At 46.5% G+C, this 18,082-nt stretch overlaps 1 protein-coding gene and 1 non-coding gene across 2 annotated transcripts in view; both read left to right on the plus strand.

Annotated features, from left to right (window-relative positions):
• Positions 1-9,329, plus strand: part of LOC130870283 (cytochrome P450 2F2) — a 46,881-nt gene extending 37,552 nt beyond the window's left edge. The window contains exons 9-10 of the mRNA XM_057762944.1: positions 8,154-8,295; positions 8,908-9,329. Of these exons, the coding sequence (XP_057618927.1) occupies positions 8,154-8,295; positions 8,908-9,089 (324 nt within the window). The 3' untranslated portion in view covers positions 9,090-9,329. The remainder of the gene's footprint in view (positions 1-8,153; positions 8,296-8,907) is intronic.
• A 205-nt stretch (positions 9,330-9,534) lies between these two features.
• Positions 9,535-9,641, plus strand: LOC130870641 (U6 spliceosomal RNA). The gene has a single exon (XR_009056777.1). It is a non-coding gene; the product is annotated as a U6 spliceosomal RNA (small nuclear RNA).
• The last annotated feature ends 8,441 nt before the right edge of the window (positions 9,642-18,082 follow it).

Here is an 18,082-nt window from a genome sequence, read left to right on the forward strand (position 1 = left end):
ACTGGGACCCCGACAGTTCAGCCATGGGGCCTGGACAGTTCCCTGCTGTTCAGATGCTGAACTTGGGGTTGGCAAGACCACCTGTTGGGTCCTGAACATAAGCTCCACTTAGCTCTGGACACCACGCTTGAGGCACAGAATGGACGGCCATAGGGGCACCACCCGTGAGCACCAGCAGAGTCCGGGGAATCAGAACTGCAGAGCGTTGGACACAGAGAAGATAAACTCAGAGTCTGAGACAGGGAGGAGGCATGGGAGGAGGGGAAGGTGGGGCAAGACCAGAACCGGGAGAGAAGAGGAGGTCTCTGATCTCCTGTCTGCAGCGCTGTCTCTTGGTGTCTGCAGCCAGCTCATCTGTCTCTCTCCTGTCTGACTCCAGCCCTGTGTTGTCAGTTACTGTCTCCCAACACCAGCCTCTGCCCACGTCTCTGTCTCTTCCTTTAGCTCTCATGGCTTCTCTGTTGATGTCATTGTATCCTGCTTGTTGTCAGTGTTTATTTTTCTCATATTCTTTGAGGTCTTCATCTTTGTGCTGGTTCTTTTATAATTTCGTGAATGTTTATCTTATTTATTCTTTTCTTCCAAACTCCTAGATCCTCCGCAGCTCTGCTACCCATTCAGCTCTGTGTCCTCTTCTAACACTTTTTATCTGATTATTTTATGTGTATGAGTATTTTGCCTGCAACTATGTATATGTACCATGTACATTGCTGGTGGCCACTGAAGTCAGAAGAGGGAGCTGGATCCCCTGGGAGAGGACAGCAGTCAGTCGTGAGCTCTCGTGTGGATGCGAGAGTGGAGCCCAGGTCCTCCTCAGGGCAGCAGGTGTTCTCAGCCTCTAGGCCATCCACATCCACTTGGTGCTTCCCATTTATGTTGGGTGAGTGGGAATTCTCTGGAGCATGGTCGACCTATGAGAGCCAGGCCCTTAAAGTAAACAGCTGTCTTTCCCGCAGCTGTCAGCCGCCAATGTCGCCTCAGCTTTGTATTCCGTGAGCTGGGGTAACTAGCTGCACATGGTTCCTAGTTCCATGAAGTCCATTCCTTTCACTCCTGTCATTCCTATCACTTTTTTTTTTTTTTTTTTTTTTTTTTGGTTTTTCGAGACAGGGTTTCTCCATAGCTTTTTGGTTCCTGTCCTGGAACTAGCTCTTGTAGACCAGGCTGGTCTCGAACTCACAGAGATCCGCCTGCCTCTGCCTCCCGAGTGCTGGGATTAAAGACGTGCGCCACCACCGCCCGGCTCCTATCATGTCTTTTACCGTATTTACCCCATGGTCTCCAGTTCTCTCTCCTCCCCTTCCCACACCTGCTAGTCTTCCTCCCTCCTCCCCAGTTCCCCTCTTGATTCCTGTGCTGTTCATCTTCCTTTCTGTCCTGCTGTCTGTCCATCGGGAAGGAAAGCTTCCTGCCCTCAGCTGGAGTGAGGTGTCCTTGGCTGCATAAGGAAGGAGTCGGTGTGAGTCCTCCTTGAAATGCTCCCCCTCTCCTTTCTCCCTTTCAAAAGGGGAGACTTTGAGTTGATTAGACTTCAGGGGACACCATGAAGAAATTCCTGCCAGCTCCACATTCGTAAACTCCACTAGCCCCAGAAATAAAACAGTTGCAGTCTACTGAGCACATCTGTTGTTGGTAACCTTCATGCCTTCACTAGGACATGCTCCACTGAAATAGCCTGGGAGAAGATGTCAAAGGTCCCAGAAGGCTCAAACAATAGCATCATGTGTTCAGGGTCACAACACAACATCTGGATAAGATTAAGATCTAACCCTAGCCTCAGTCATACTCTTCACCATCCATCCATCCATCCATGCAATATCATCCAGTCAGCCACATGGGACACTGGGTCCAGCAAAGAGAAGGGTCTCCTGAGTTCACAGTTATCTCATTCTAGATGTCCCAGGACACTGCCAAGCAAAACAGTCTCTGTGTAAAGTCAAACTGGGCTGCCCACCCTTTCACATGGAAAGAACAAGGCCAAGAGCATCTCCCTCTGTCACCCAACTCCCTGTTCCCTTCAAATGCTGTGTCCTCTTGTGCAGGATCATGGGAGCCAGTCTGGACACTCAGAACCTTTGCTGCTGTCACCTGCATTGAGAAACAAATTCCCCCAGCTGCTTTCTCCTTCTTATTCAATACAGCAGAGGGGAAAGCAGGAGCCCAGGACCACCAGAATTCCAGGCACTGGCCAGGAGGCAGCATTTGCTGGACCAATACCTGCCAGGTTCTACTCACTCAACCACTCACCCCAAACTCACAAACAGCCTCCTGTGTCTGCCTCTGCTCTTTGCTCCTCCCTAAAGGTCTCAGTGTCCAGAGGTATTGAGTCCTTTTCAACATGTGTCACCACTAAGGCTGCTAGCCTGGAATGCCTCTGAGCATGTAACTCTGATGACCTGACCATCAGTGCCTCCCAAGCCCACATGGGTCCCTCCAGGATAAGCGAGAGCAATCCCAACTTAGCAGCACTGATGGCACATTCCATGTGATGCTCATGCTGGAAGATCCAGGAGCAAATTTGATCCTGTAACACCCACATTCTCACCCTTCTAAATGCATCCTTCTGGACTCACTCTCAACCCTATCCACACCAAAAGTGACTATTTCATGTTCTTTCGGCAGGACGTCAGCAACAACCTCTTCTCATCTCAGTGTACACTCATTCTTCCTAACACACACACACACACAGTCAATCCATCATCTTCTTCCGATTCTCTCTCTCTTGATCTTAAGGCTTCAAAACCCAAGGTGTTTATAGTAGGGGAAGAAACAACTTAGACAACTTAGATGAATCCTCATTTGGTTGAGTGTGAATTCTAGTGCTCAATTTGACATAGTTGGATACCAGTCCCTCTAACTGGTAGTGCTATAACTTCAAGGTAATAATTTGCCTGTTCTGTGCTTCTCTTTTCTGCTCTGAAAAACTAGGTGTTCTGAGAATAATGCAAGGTGTGGGTTTAACATTCTTGGTTCCCCTATGCTTATCTGTGAACACAGAACCTCCATGGCACCTACATAGAATTTGTATGCAAGTTTGTATGGTTTAGATCTAGAATGTTCCTCCCAAAGGCCTATGTGTTAAGACTTTGGTCCCCAAGACTAATGGGAAATAGGAAGATCAGTGGGAGGGGACAAGAGAGGGTGATGGGGCAGAATGATCCTAACACTTAATATTTATTTATGAAAATGTCATCATGAGAGGGCTGGAGTGGTGATGGTTCGGTGGGTAAGAGCACTGGCTGCTTTTTCAGAGGACCCAGGTTTGAATCCCAGCACCCTCTTGGTGGCTCATATCTATAACTCTAGTCTTAGGAGAATCCAAAGCCCTCTTCTGGCTTTCCATGAACACCAGGCACACATACAGCAAACAGACATACATGCAAGCAAAACACTCATACACATAAAATAAAAATAATTTTTAAATTTGTTTAATAAAACATATTATAACCATTTTATAGATAGTTAATGTACGTTAATAATGAGGTAAGGAAAAATGCAGCAACAGTCAAAGGCAGGGAAGCGACTGGCTCACTGAACTCTGACTTCGTCTGCGGATAAATTCACTGATGAATTCACAATCCGATGGGCTGTTGGGGGTGATGGAGACTTGGGAAATGGCACCTTTTAGAAGGTCCACCTGGAGGGCTGTAGCTTGCTCCTGGCTCTCTCTCTCTCTCTCTCTCTCTCTCTCTCTCTCTCTCTCTCTCTCTCTCTCTCATCACCTCCATTCTTCCCTTCTCCCTTCCAGCTCTTGTGATACAAGCTTTCTGTGGAGCCGCACACTCCTCACCCTGGCTCAACTAACAAATAAATCCCGGCACAGATATGGCTTGCAGCTCTGCCTAGCTGTGCTCTACGGTTCTCCCCACCCCCTGCCCTCTGCTCCCCCCCCACACACACCCCCACTGTCTCCTTGCCCTATTCCCCTTTCTGCAGACAGGCAATAAAGGCCAAGCAGGAAGAAATTCAAACTCCACAGCACTACCGCCTGTTTCATAACAAACCACGGATCTCAGGTTTCAAACACAACTTAGATGTTGTTGGCTGTCTTCTAGCAAGTTGGGGTGGGATGGGGAGGTTGAGAAACATTAAACCCGTGTCTTATTTTTCTTAATAGGATCAGAAGTCCACATATACTCCAGCCAGACCACCAGAACCTTCCCTTGAGAAACCTGGCTAGGGCAATAAGACACCAAGGGGAGATCAAGGGGGTACAAATTGGAAAAGAAGAAGTCAAACTCTCACTGTTTGCTGATGACATGATAGTTTACATAAGTGATCCCAAAAAATTCTACCAAGGAACTTCCACAACTCATAAACACTTTCAGCAATTTAGCAGGATACAAGATTAACTAAAAAAAAAAAAATCAGTAGCCCTCCTGAACACAGATGATAAAAGGTCTAGGGAAGAAATCAGAGATTCAACACCCTTCACAATAGCCACAAATAGCATAAAATATCTCAGAGTAACTCTAACCAAACAAGTGAAAGACTTGTATGACAAGAACTTTAAATCTTTGAACAAAGAAATTGAAGAAGACACCAGAAAATGGAAAGATCTCCCATGCTCTTGGGTAGGTAGAATTAACATAGTAAAAATGGCAATCTTACTGAAAGCAGTCTACAGATGCAACACAATGCCCATAAAAATCCCAGCAAAAAAAATTTTTTTTTTTTTTTGGATTTTTCGAGACAGGGTTTCTCTGTAGCTTTTTGGTTCCTGTCCTGGAACTAGCTCTTGTAGACCAGGCTAGCCTCGAACTCACAGAGATCCGCCTGCCTCTGCCTCACGAGTGCTGGGATTAAAGGCGTGCCCCACCACCGCCCGGCAGCAAAATTCTTCAAAGACCTCGAAAGAATGGTACTCAACTTCATATGAAAAAGCAAAAAACCCAGGATAGCCAAAACAATCCTGGGTAATAAAAGAACTTCTGGGGACATCACAATCCCTGACTTCAAACTCTACTACAGAGCTACAGTACTGAAAACAGCCTGGTACTGGCATAAGAACAGACAGGAGGACCAATGGAACCAAATAGAAGACCCGGATATCAATCTACACATCTTTGAACACCTGATATTTGATAAAGAGGCAAAAAATATCAAATGAAAAAAAAGAAAGCATATTTAACAAGTGGTGCTGGCATAACTGGATATCAACATGTAGAAAAATGAAAATAGACCCATATCTATCACGATGCACAAAACTCAAGTTTAAATGGATCAAAGACCTCAACATAAAGCCAGCCCCACTGAACCTTATAGAAGAGAAAGTGGGAAGTACATTTGAACGCATTGGCACAGGGAACCACTTTCTAAACATAATCCAGTAACACAGACATTGAGAGAAACAATTAATAAATGGGACCTCCTGAAACTGAAAAGCTTCTGTAAAGCAAAGGACATGGTCAACAAGACAAAATGACAGCCTACAGAATGGGAAAAGATCTTCACTAACCCCACATCAGACAGAGGTCTGATCTCCAAAATATACAAAGAACTCAAAAAATTGGACACCAAAAGATCACATAATTCAATTTTAAAAAAATGGAGTACATACCTAAACAGAGAACTCTCAACAGAGGAATCTAAAATGACTGAGAGACACTTAAGAAAATGTTCGACATCCTTAGCCATCAGAGAAATGCAAATCAAAACAACTCTGAGATTCCACCTTACACCTTTAAGAATGGCCAAGATCAAAAACACTGATGACAACTTATGCTGGAGAAGTTGTGGGGAAAAGGGAACACTTCTGCATTGCTGGTGGGAATGCAAGCTGGTACAACCCCTTTGGATGTCAGTGTGGTGATATCTCAGAAAATTAGGAAACAACCTTCCTCAAGACCCAATAATTCCACTTTGGGTATATATCCAAAGGATGCTCAATCATGCCACAAGGACATGTGCTCAACCATGTTTATAGCAGCTTTGTTTGTCATAGCCAGAACCTGGAAACAACCTAAATGACCCTCGATCAAAGAATGGATAAGAAAAATGTGGTACATTTACACAATGGAGTACTACACAGCAGAAAAAATAACGACAGCTTGAATTTTGCAAGGAAATGGATGGAGCTAGAAAACATTATTTTGAATGAGGTAACCCAGACATAGAAAGACAATTATCACATGTACTCACTCATAGGGGGTTTTTAAACATAAAGCAAAGAAAGCCAGCCTACAAACCACAATCCCAGAGAACTTAGACAACAATACGGACACTAACAGAGACTTATATAGATCTAATCTACATGGTAAGTAGAAAGTAGAAAAAGACAAGATCTCCTGAGTAAATTGGGAGCCTGGTGACCTTGGGGGAGGAATGAAGGGGGAGAGGAGAGGCAGGGAGTGGAACAGAAAAAATGTAGAGCTCAATAAATATCAATAAAAAAACAAATGCAAAAAAAGACACAGAAGATATATTCAACAAAATTATAGAAGAAAACTTTCCCAACCTAAAGAAGGATATTCCTATGAAGGTACAAGAAGCTTACAGAACACCAAATAGATTGAATCAAAATAAATTCCCTCACCATATAATAATCAAAACACGAAACATACAGAACAAAGAAGAATATTAAGAGCTACAGAAAAAAAAGGTCAGTAATATATAAAGGAAAACCTATAGAATTACACCTGACTTCTCAGTGGAAACCATGGAAACCAGAAGGTCTTGGATAGATGTGCTGCAGACAATAAGAGACCCTGGATGCATGCCCAGACTACTATACCCAGCAAAGCTTTCATTCACCATTGATGGAGAAAAGAAGATATTCCATGACAAAAACAGATTTAAACAATATGTATCCACAAACCCAGCCTTACGGAGAGTACTAGAAGGAAAACCGCAACCCAAGGAAGCTAACTACACCCACAATTACACAGGCATCTGATAACCCCCAACCAGCATAACCTTGTCGGCCTTACACAGACACAGTGATCCACGAAGTACAGCGCTTCGCAGACATCATCCCCATGAACCTGCCTCACCGCATTATACGGGACACGCATTTCCACGGCTTCCTGAAACCCAAGGTGTGCAGGGGTAACCTAGGAATAGGAATTTCAGGATCTTTTAATTGGCTAAGGGGTACCCTTGACCTTAGCAATCAGCATCCAGAGTGAAGCTGTAGACGTGGGAAGTTGCTTGTTTCTAAAATTTTTTAAACATTGGTTTTTCAATTTTTAATTTGATTTTTTATGTGAATGGCTGGGTGTTTTATTTGGAAAGTATGTCTGTGCACCAAATGCATGCAGTGCCCAAGGAGGCCAGAAGAGGGCGCTGTGTTCTCTGAAGCTGGAGTTCCATACGGCTGGGTGGGTGCTGGGAATCAAACCCAGGTCCTCTTCAAGAGCAGCCTGTACCCTTAACACCAGAGCCATCTCCTCAGCCCTGTTTTGTACATTTTGAGAGAGAGTCTCTTGTAGCCCAGGTTGGCCACAAACTCCCTATGTGACTAAGAGTGAACCTGAACTCCGGATCGTCCTGCCTCTACCTCCTGTGTGCTGAGATTGCAAGCACTGGCCACTTTAGCCATTTCAGATTCTTAGAAACAGAGTCCTTTCCCAGAAACCCTTCTCGCACCATTATAACCACATACTCCTTTCCTATCTCAAACCCCTACTTTGGACCCTCCCCAGAATCACCAGGGTTTGGGACTTCATCTGAACATCTATCTCCTGAGGCCAAAACAACATTCTTGGAGGACCCCTCCCTCAGAACCCCTACAGCTGCTCCTTCAAAGATCAGGGCCAAAGGTTTCTCAGATCTCAGCAGCAGCTATCAGCACCTATCTCTAGGAACCCTGGTTGGAGTCTGTCCACCCTTCTCAAGCCCCTAGAAGTTCCATCTTTGCAGCATAGAAATCTGGATTTGATGGAGACAGAACAACCCTCTTCCAGAATGGAGAGTTGTCTTAGCAGTTTTAAGAGCACTGGCTGCTCTTCCAGGGGATGCGGATTGGATTCCCAGCGTCCACATCACAACCCCCAGTCCCAGTTCCAGGAGACCAGCCTCTCTCTCCTGACCTCCTTAGCACTTGCACCCACGTGGCACTCGTATCTATATGCAGGCAAACACTCAGACACATAAAATGAAAATAGTAAAATCCTCAGGAGGTCTACATTGACTCTGTCTCCTCGTCCACACAGGACACAGATGTCATCACGCTTCTTAACACCGTGCACTATGACTCCGAACTATTCAAGGCGCCTCGGGAGTTCAATCCCGAGCATTTTCTGGATGCTAATCAATCCTTCAAGAAGAGCCCTGCCTTCATGCCATTTTCGGCTGGTAAGGATGGAGTCGCTCTTTTGAACCATACTCCTAACCCGACTCTGCAAGCCCTCTCCATCCCATCCCGTTCTTAGCTTTCCTTGCAGAGATCCCTCTTTTCCAGTTTGGCTCCTGTAACTCCCAAGTGGAAATCTTTAAGAAGATTTTCAGACTCTCCACTAGGTGGCGAGCCTGGCTCTGGTTTTCCTTAACTCTGCCTTGTCCTCAGACAACCGGGGAGGAGGAAGGGGGCGGGGAAGGGGAAAGAGGGCAGGACTCCTATTTACTCAGCAGAGAGGACGAAATGAGGGGTAATGTCAGATAAGTTACCATGTCGCCTTTTGTGTGCCCCGATACCTCTGGGAAGGGGCAGAGGCTGAGAGTTGGACTCCATAGCCAGATCATACCGGATTGATTGCACCCCAGCTGTGTCTCGGCTGTGGGAACGTTCAAATACGGGATTTGAACCCAGCCAGCTACTTCGGCTTCATTTCCCCCAAAACTCTGAGGCCTTTGTCGGTGATATCCCCAGCCGTTATCTTCAAACCCACAGATTTCCCTCTGATCATGTGCGAGTGCTGCCCCACACTCTCTACCTCACCTTTGCTCTTGGCCCTCCCACCCACGCAGGACGCCGACTGTGTCTGGGGGAGCCTCTGGCGCGCATGGAGCTCTTCATATACCTCACCTCCATTCTGCAGAGCTTCACGTTGCAACCGCTGGTGGAGCCTGAGGACATCGACCTGACCCCGCTTAGCTCAGGGCTGGGCAATTTGCCAAGGCCTTTCCAGTTATGTGTGCAGGTTCGCTGAGTGCCGCGCCCAGGGACTGCTCTGTGTCTCTTCCAGCTGATTTCACTGTCGTGGGCCTCCATCAGGGTCTCTACCACATTCCCTTTCCTAACCCCTGGGCCTGGCATATTGGTCCTTTACCCTCCTATCTTAAACTGTCTTCGAGGAAAGAATGACGTGGCAAAGGGGAAATGCAGTCTCAGACCCACAGACCTACTCTGTAATGTACCCTTTCCTGGGCTTTTTGTATCATTTCCTAATAAATATTTTTGGCAATAGATTTATATCTGATTTAATTAAATTAATAAAGGAGAAACCCCCTTTATGGCAGTGATTCTCAGTCTGGGGATTGAACCACCGATTCAGAGTGTACACCTAAGACTATCTGAATATCAGATATTTACATTATGATCCATAACAGTAGCAAAATTACAGTTATAAATCAGCAATGAAAATAATGTTATGGGTGCTCGCTTCGGCAGCACATATGCTAAAACTGGAACGACACAGAGAAGATTAGCACGGCCCCTGCGCAGGGATGACACGCAGATTCGTGAAGCGTTCCATATTTTTCAATAAAGCAAACTTAAACATCAGCCAAAAAAAAAAAAAAAAAAAAAGAATGTTATGGTTAGGAGTCACCACAACGTGAGGAACTGTATCAAGAGGTCACAGCGTTAGGAAGGTTGAAAACCATTGTTTTATGGTGAAGAAGAGATCTGGATGCTGAGAGGGGTGGGGACACGCCCATCCTAAGCCCCGCCTTCCTAAGTCCTGCCTGTTCTAAACCCCTCCTGGAGTCACCAGTTGCAAAATCAAAGACTTGTGTGAGCTACAGATTGAGTTCAAAGCCAGCCTAACTAGACATTGTCCTTAGTTAAGTTTTTGAAAGTGTTGAAGATATGTCTCACTGATGCTCCTTGCCCACGTGTATGATGCCCACGTGATCCAGTCTCCAGGACAGCAAACAAAAGAGGGAAGGGCTAATGTTTTCAGAAGACCAGCTTGAAAGCAAAGGATGTGGGGACCTAAAGATAGACAGGCAGAGAAACCCAGAAAGAGGGGGAAAGCTACCAGGAAACATAGCAAGCAGGGGGCCTGTGGGATTGAAGTCAGAGAACCTGAGGGGCTAAGAAACAATTAGAATGGCTTACACAGTGCTTCCTAAGGAAACAGTTCTAGGCAACGTCTTTAACTTTCCCTATGGAACAAAGAAGCATTGTCATTATCTGTTCATGACCAAACTGAGACCCAGAAATATGAGATGGTTTTCCCCAGATCCCAGCAACAGAAATGAGTAGAGTTGGGATCTAAACCCTGATGCAATGCTCACAGAGACCGCAGTTCTGACCACCGCCTTTTAATAAACAGAGGATGCAGAGCGACAGAGGGAAACACTGTCAGCCACGGAAGAAAGGAGACAGATAAAGAGAAAACGGGGGCTAGAGAGTTGGTTCAACAGTTAAGAGTACTTGCTGCTCTTCCAAAGGACCCTGGTTCGAGTCCCAGGACCCATATGGTGGCTCACAACTGTTCGTTCCTGTTCCAGGGGATCTAACACCCTCTTCTGGCCTCCATAGGCACTAGCATGTGGCACACAGACGAACGGAGGCAAGAGAGCCATACACATCACACAAAGATTTTTGGTTTTTTATTATTGTTTTGTGTTTTTAGTTTCTTTTATTTTGTTTTGCTTTTTGTTTTTTACAGATAGCATCTCATTGTGTAGCCCTGGATGTCCTGGATCGAACTCACTCTGTAGACCAGGCTGGCCCCAAACTCACAGAGATCTGCCTGCCTCTACCTCTTGAGTTCTGGTATTAAAGGCAGAGAGAGAGAGGGAGAGGGAGGGAAGGAGGGAGGGAGAGAGAGAGAGAGAGAGAACACCAAAGAGGTGGGTAGAGGAGAAAAGAGCAAAGAAAAAGAAAAACAGACCTGGAAATCCAGGTCCACAATCTCAGATACTCCAGAGATAGGGGCAGGAGGATCACTGATCGAAACCTGCCTGGCTACAGAGTGAGTTCAAAAGCCATCCTGGACGACATAGTGAGAACTTGTCTCAAAAAGTAAAAGGGATTAGAAGCTAAGCATGGTAGCCCATGTGTTTAATCCCAGAACTGGGGAGGCAGAGGCAGATAGTTATGAGTTCAACATAGTGAGTTCCAGGCCAGTCAGGGCTACATAATGAGACCCTGTCCCCACCTTCCATGAGGGGTAAAAAGGCTTGAAATGTTACTCAACAGTATAGAGCTTGCCCAGAATCCCCCAGTGAGGGGTTGGAGTGTGGCTCAGTGTTAGAGTACTTGCCCAGAATCTACCTGGGGGGTGGGGTCTGGTGAAATGGATCAGTGGTAAAGGACTTGCCCAGAATCCCACAGTGAGGGGCTGGGGTCTTCTCTCAGGGGTAGAGCCCCTGCCTAGAATCCCTGAGTGAGGGACTGGGTGTGGCTCAATGGCAGAGCATGTGCAGTGCTCTAAATATAATTCCTGGAAACAACAGCAATATAAAGATAATGAGTAAAGATAAGAACCATGTGTAGAGGCAGTAGGGTGTAGGAAGATAGGCTCTCACCCCTCACACACCAACACTCCATACCCCACCCCCACAAACACAAGCCAAGTCTTTTGATCTGCAATTTCTCCCTGTAGGGTGGGGAAATCATCTCAGGCATGAAGCTTCACAGCTCAGTACCGACCCTGACAACTTGACATTCTGCTGAGGACAGCTTTCCTTCCAAGCTGCAGGCACAGTGAATCTGGCTCCCGGCCACAGGCAGCACTAAGGAGAGAGGTCTACCTTGAAAAGAGTCTCCCCAAAGCCATCAGCAGTTGGGACATGCTCTGCAGAGCCCGAGGCTGGCCTGGGTGAGGCCTATAGATAATCTTGACATGGGATATTAACTTCTTAATCCCTACAGGGAGATCACAAGTCCAGTTCAGAACCTGAACAGGCACGAAGAAGCCCAGGGAGAGAGGCAAGGAGGAGCACATGAAGATGCTGAAAAGAGACCGAGGCGTGGTGGGACATATCTGCACCTAGGCACGCGGGAGGCTGGAACAAGTGGTTCTGACTTCAAGGCCAGCCATGGGCTGCAATAGTGAGTGAGGCTTGGTCTCAGAAGCCAGGTCTGTTGGTGCAGGTCTACAACCCCAGATATCCGGGAGGCTGAGGCAGGATCTTAGCAAGTTTAAGGCCAGACTGGAGCAACTTAGTGGGATCTTGTCTCAAAACAAAAAGTAAAAAGAGAGTTGAGGCCCTGCCTAGAATCCCCCAGTGAGGGGTTAGAGGTGTGGCTCAGTGGAAGAGCACTTACCTAAAATTTACCAGTGAGGGGGCCAGGCCTGACTCAGTGATAGAGTGCTTCCCTAGAGTTTACCAGTGAGGAGCTGGGTGACTAAGTAACAAAGCTTATTCAGGCTCTAGGTACAATGCCTAGTCCTGGTGGGGGCACTAAAACAGACAGAGACAAGAAGTCACAGGAACAGCAGAGAGAGACCTTGGGTAATGAAACCAATTATTCTGGAATTAGAAATCTGACTTCCTACCACACCAAGGCCAATATCAGGAGACAAAAGTTGGTAGAAGTTTATTCAAGGGTCAGCAATGTTGAGAAAAAGGGGTGCTGTGGCTTCAAAGTTCCATCTTGGGGGGCTCAGGGACACAGAGTACTTTGTGGAGAGGGAGGAGGTATGAAAAGAAGGCTGGACCACTCAGCCCGGTCTGAGTCATCCAGGGCCTATGTCCGTCTTTTTTCTTCTTTTCCAAAACATGACAGTGGACTTTAACCTGGGGCTATTCCTGCACCTCTTTCAGACAGACATATTCAAGCAACAGAAGACGTGATGGCTAATTTTATTTTTAATCTATTTATTTGATTTGGTTTTTTGAGACAAGGTCTCACTATGTATCCCTAGCTGTCCCGGAACTGGTTCTATAGACCAGGCTGGCCTCGAACTCACAGAGTTCGGCCTCTCTCTGCCTCCCAAGTACTGAGATAAAAGGAGTGTGCCACCATGCCTGGCTCTGATGACTGATTTCGACGGCAGTACTAGTTAATAAAAAGTAACTTGCTGAAAAGGACAGGGTCAACAAGACAAAATGGCAGCCTACAGAACGGAAAAAGGTCTTCACCAACCCCACATCGGACAGAGGGCTGACCTCCAAAATATACAAAGAACTCAAGAAATTCGTCATCAAAAGAACAAATAATCCAATAAAAAAAAGTGGGGTCCAGACCTAAACAGAGAACTCTCAACAGAGGAATCTAAAATGGCTGAGAGACACTTAAGGAAATGCTCAACATCCTTAGCCATCAGAGAAATGCAAATCAAAACAACTCTGAGATTCCACCTTACACCTTTAAGAATGGCCAAGATCAAAAACACTGATGACAACTTATGCTGGAGAGATTGTGCGGTAAAGGGAACACTTCTGCATTGCTGGTGGGAATGCAAGCTCGTACAGCCCCTTTGGATGTCTGTGTGGCGATTTCTCAGAAAATTAGGAAACAACCTTCTCAAGACCCAGTAATACCACTTTTGGGTATATATCCAAAGGATGCAGACCCATATCACAAGGTCATGTGCTCAACTATGTTCATAGCAGCATTATTTGTCATAGCCAGAACCTGGAAACAACCTAGATGCCCCTCAGCCGGAGAATGAATAAGGAAAATGTGGTACATTTACACAATGGAGTACCATACAGCTGGAAAAAATAATAACATCTTGAAATTTGTGGGAAAATGATGGATCTAGAAAACATTAAATTGAGTGAGGTAACCCAGACCCAGAAATACAAGTATCATATGTACTCACTCATAAGTGGCTTTAAGACATAAAGCAAAGAAAACTAGCCTACAAATCAGAATCCCAGAGAACCTGGACAATAATGAGGACCCTTAGAAAGACATACATACATGGATTTAATGTACATGAGAAGTAGAAAAAGACAAGATCTCCTGAGAAAATTGGGAGCATGGGAATCATGGAAGAGGATAGGAGGGGAAGGAAGAGGAAGGGAAGGGAGCAGAGAAAAACATATAGCTCAACAGAAACAATTAACAAAAAGTAACTTGCTGAGTAGTGGTGGTGCATGCCTTTAATCCCAGCATTTGGGGGGGCAGAGGTCATCATTTTGCGGGCTTTCGGAGATGCAGCAGGGTTTGGAGAGAGATGGGGAGGGGACTTGGAGTGGAGCGTCCCCCCCAAACATTCCAGACTCTTAGGATATATGGATGCCAGGGGCTGGGGTGAAACTTCTACCTGAACAATAACAGTAGCAAGATCATAGTTATGACAGAGCAACGAAAATAACTACGTTTGGGGGTCACCACAACAAGAGGTTAAAGGGTCGCAGCATTAGGAAGGTTGAGAACCACTGAGCTTAGAGCATTCAGAGGGCTGACACACTAAGGACAAAGGGAGGACACCTGCCCAACACCATTTCCCCCTCCAGAAAACTAGAATGTGGTATTTCTTTTCTTTTTTTGGGAGGGAGGGGTGGTGGGGTTTGAAACAGGGTTTCACTGTGTAACTTAGCTGTAGACCAGGATGACCTCGAACTCACAGAGATCCACCCGCCTGTTTCCCAAGTGCTGGAAGTAAAGGCATGCTGCACCGCCACCTGCCCGGAATGTGCTATATCCTAAGACCTAAAGGCTTGCTTCGTTCCTGTGCATGCCTTCCCGATATTCTTCCTTGCCACTCCATCCAAGGCTTCTTCCCAGATGTTTGGTCACGGAAACAAGAAACATAAGACAGAAGGCCAGCAGCACGGAGCACAGAGCAGGGCTGATGCTGTGACAAGCTGGGACAGGCGGCTCGAGGGCCTTGTGCACTGCCGTGTGGGAGAAATGTGGAGGGCCCGGAGCAGGGCCTTCTTGGAGGGAGTTTGGAGACCGAACTGCTGAAAGAAACGCAAACAGTAATGGAGGCTGGGTCCACAAAGGTTTGGTACCAAGCTCTTGGTTTGGATTTTTTTGTTTCACTTTTCTTATGTTTACTTATGTTTTATGTATGAGTGTTTTGCCTTCATGTGTCTGTGCCCCACATGTGTGCCTGGTTCCCGTGGAGGTCAGAAAAAGGCATCAGATCCTCTGGAACTAGAGTCATGGACGGTTGTGAGCTGCCATGTGGATGCTGGGGACCTAACCTGAGTCTTCCGCAAGAGCAACAAGCGCTTTTCACCACTGAGCCATCTCCACAGCCTCTAGCAAATCCTTTATGGCAAAGTCTGAGCTCCAGCAGCCCCCAAAAGCTAGGTTCAGCCTGGCATAGGGGCACATGCGTATAACCCCAGCACTCTAGAGGAAGAGGCTGGTGTATCTCTGTGAGTTTGATTGACAGAGTGAGTTCAGGACAGCTAGAGATGCAGAGTGGGGACCCTGTCTCAAAGAAGAGAGAGAGAGAGAGAGAGAGAGAGAGCGCTAAGCTCAGCCTCTGTTCCACAATAAATCAATTAAAGAGCCAAGTAATCGTGAAAGTGAGAGAGTTGGAAAGAAGAACAGATAAAAGTTTCAAGTGTCCTCTAAGCCTGGCATTGGCGTGCTGACTTTAGCTTTAGGTTTAAATGGGGAAACAACGGAGCGAGGGAGGCAGAATTGGCACAATTATAGCACTATTAATCTGACCAGGGTGTGGTCCCATTCATAGCTGCCTCGATTCTCACTCTACAAGGCAGTCCTAAAGGTGCCAACCTCGCTGCCATGCTTGACTGAAGGGGCCTGACACCTACAAGGTGATCAATCACTCCTGCCCCAGGGGCAGCCGTCACGAATAATCGCTGTCTTCTGAAGGATGATCCGTGCGGCAAGGGTGCCAAGGTGACTCATAAGGGAAGGAAAAGGACAACGACATCTCGCTATTTCAGGCAAAGTAAAGGAGACAGAGGAGAGGGAAATGGAGGCAGTGAGGCCACAGTAGGCCAACCTAGACAGTAGATGCTCTCCAGCAAAAGCAGATCTGGGAGGTCTGTTTTCGTTTCAGAGGGGAATAGAGGATCTACTGGGAACTGGGCTAGAAGCATTTGTGCAGCGTTCTGGACTGACTAGTTTTATGTAAACTTGACACGGGCAAAGTCGTCTGTAGGGCATTTTCTTAGTTTGTGATTGATGAAGGAGCGCCCAGCCCATTGTGGTCCTGGGTTCTATAAGAAAGCAAGTCAAGCCGGGCAGTAGTGGCGCACGCCTTTAGTCCCAGCACTTGGGAGGCAGAGGCAGGCAGATCTCTGTGAATTTGAGACCAGCCTGGTCTACAAGAGCTAGTTCCAGGACAGACTCCAAAACCCACAGAGAAACGCTGTCTCGAAAAAGAAAAAAAAAGAAAGAAAGAAAGAAAGAAAGAAAGAAAGGAAGGAAGGAAGGAAGGAAGGAAGGAAGGAAGGAAGGAAGAAAGAAAGAAAGAAAGAAAGAAAGAAAGAAAGAAAGAAAGAAAGAAAGAAGAAAGCAAGTCAAGCAAGCCATGGGAGCAAGCCAGTCAGCCGCACCCTCCATGGCCTCTGCATCAGCTCCTGCCTCCAGGTTCCCGCTCAGTTTGAGCTCCTACCTCAGTGGACCGTGACTCTGAATATGTCAGCCAAACAAACCCTTTCCTCTCCAAGTTGCTTTTGGTCATGGTGTTTCATCACAGCCACGGTAACCCAAACTAAGATGCATTCCATCTAAGAATCTGACTGAATTCTACCCAGACCTTAACATTTCGAATGAGGCTAAATTCAAATGTAACAGACTTGGGCTGGAGAGATGGCTCAGTGGCTGAGTATACACGGATCCTGCAGAAGACCCAAGTTCGATTCCCAGCACCCATGTCAGACAGCTGAGTTTTGTGATGCCAGCTGCAGGAGCTCTCATGACCTCTTCTGGCTCTGCAAGCACTGCCCACACATGGCATACATACTCACAGACAACAGATACACCTATAAATAAAAATAAAAACAGCCAGCTGGCCAGTGGTGGCACACAGCTTTAATCCCAACACTTGGAAGCCAGAGGCAGGCAGATCTCTGAATTCGAGGCCAGCCTGGTCTACAGACTGTGTTCCAGGATAACCAGGGCTACACAGAGAAACCCTGTTCCAAAGACTAAAGTAAAGAATCAAAAATAAAATAAAATAAAATAAAAATAAAAACAGGCAGGTGGTGGCTCATGCCTTTAATCTCAGCAATCAGGAGACCAAGGCAGGTAGATCTCTGAGTTGAAGGTCAGCCTGATCTACACTGTAAGACTCTGTCTCAAAACAAAGAAAGGAACAAATGAAAAAGTATCTATTCTTTTGAGTAACACACTACTTTGGTGGAGGAGATTCTAAAATAGCATTGGCATTCAGCTGTAGTGTGGTGACTACACTTCCTCGGATCTGTGACAGGACGAACTGAAATGTCTGGGGATACGTGCAGTTTGGCAGAGAAAAAGAATGGGAGAGTTTACAGTACCCAACAAGGAGGGCACAGACAAAGCATCAGTAACTGCTAAAGAGATGAGAGCCAGTAAAGAAGATCCCTGAGTTTCATCTGACCGACGAACAGAGTCTCGAATGTAAAACGCCACTCACTGAAGGCTCCAATTTGAGAAAATACAAAGTCATTTGAAAGGAGAGTGGCTGAGGATTGAGAACGCCACCAAAAGGGCTCCCTGCTTGTAGCAACCACCTGGGCAAGTGTTTGCCAGGTTCCGCAGCCCAGGAGAGCAGAGACCACTAAAGCTGCTGGAAAGGGTGGGTAGTGTCTCATCAACCCGGCAAAAGCCAGAGTTCTCTGGGAAAGGGGACGGCTAACTGAGGAACTGTTTCCATCAGATCGATGTGAGTGGGTTCAGCTTATTGTGAGTGGGTCCACCCTCCGGCAAGTGGTCCTGGCTGAGCACTGAGAGCAAGCTACATTCCTCCGTAGCCTCTGTTTCAGCTTCTGCCCTGGGTTGCCTCTGTGAGGGAGAGGGACCTGAGAGCTGTAAGCTGAAATAAACCCTTTACACCCCAAGTTGCTTTGGGTTATGGAGCTTTATCAAGCAATAGAAAGC

This window comes from Chionomys nivalis, chromosome 2 (genome assembly GCF_950005125.1).
Source record: "Chionomys nivalis chromosome 2, mChiNiv1.1, whole genome shotgun sequence".
Lineage (NCBI taxonomy): Eukaryota > Metazoa > Chordata > Mammalia > Rodentia > Cricetidae > Chionomys > Chionomys nivalis.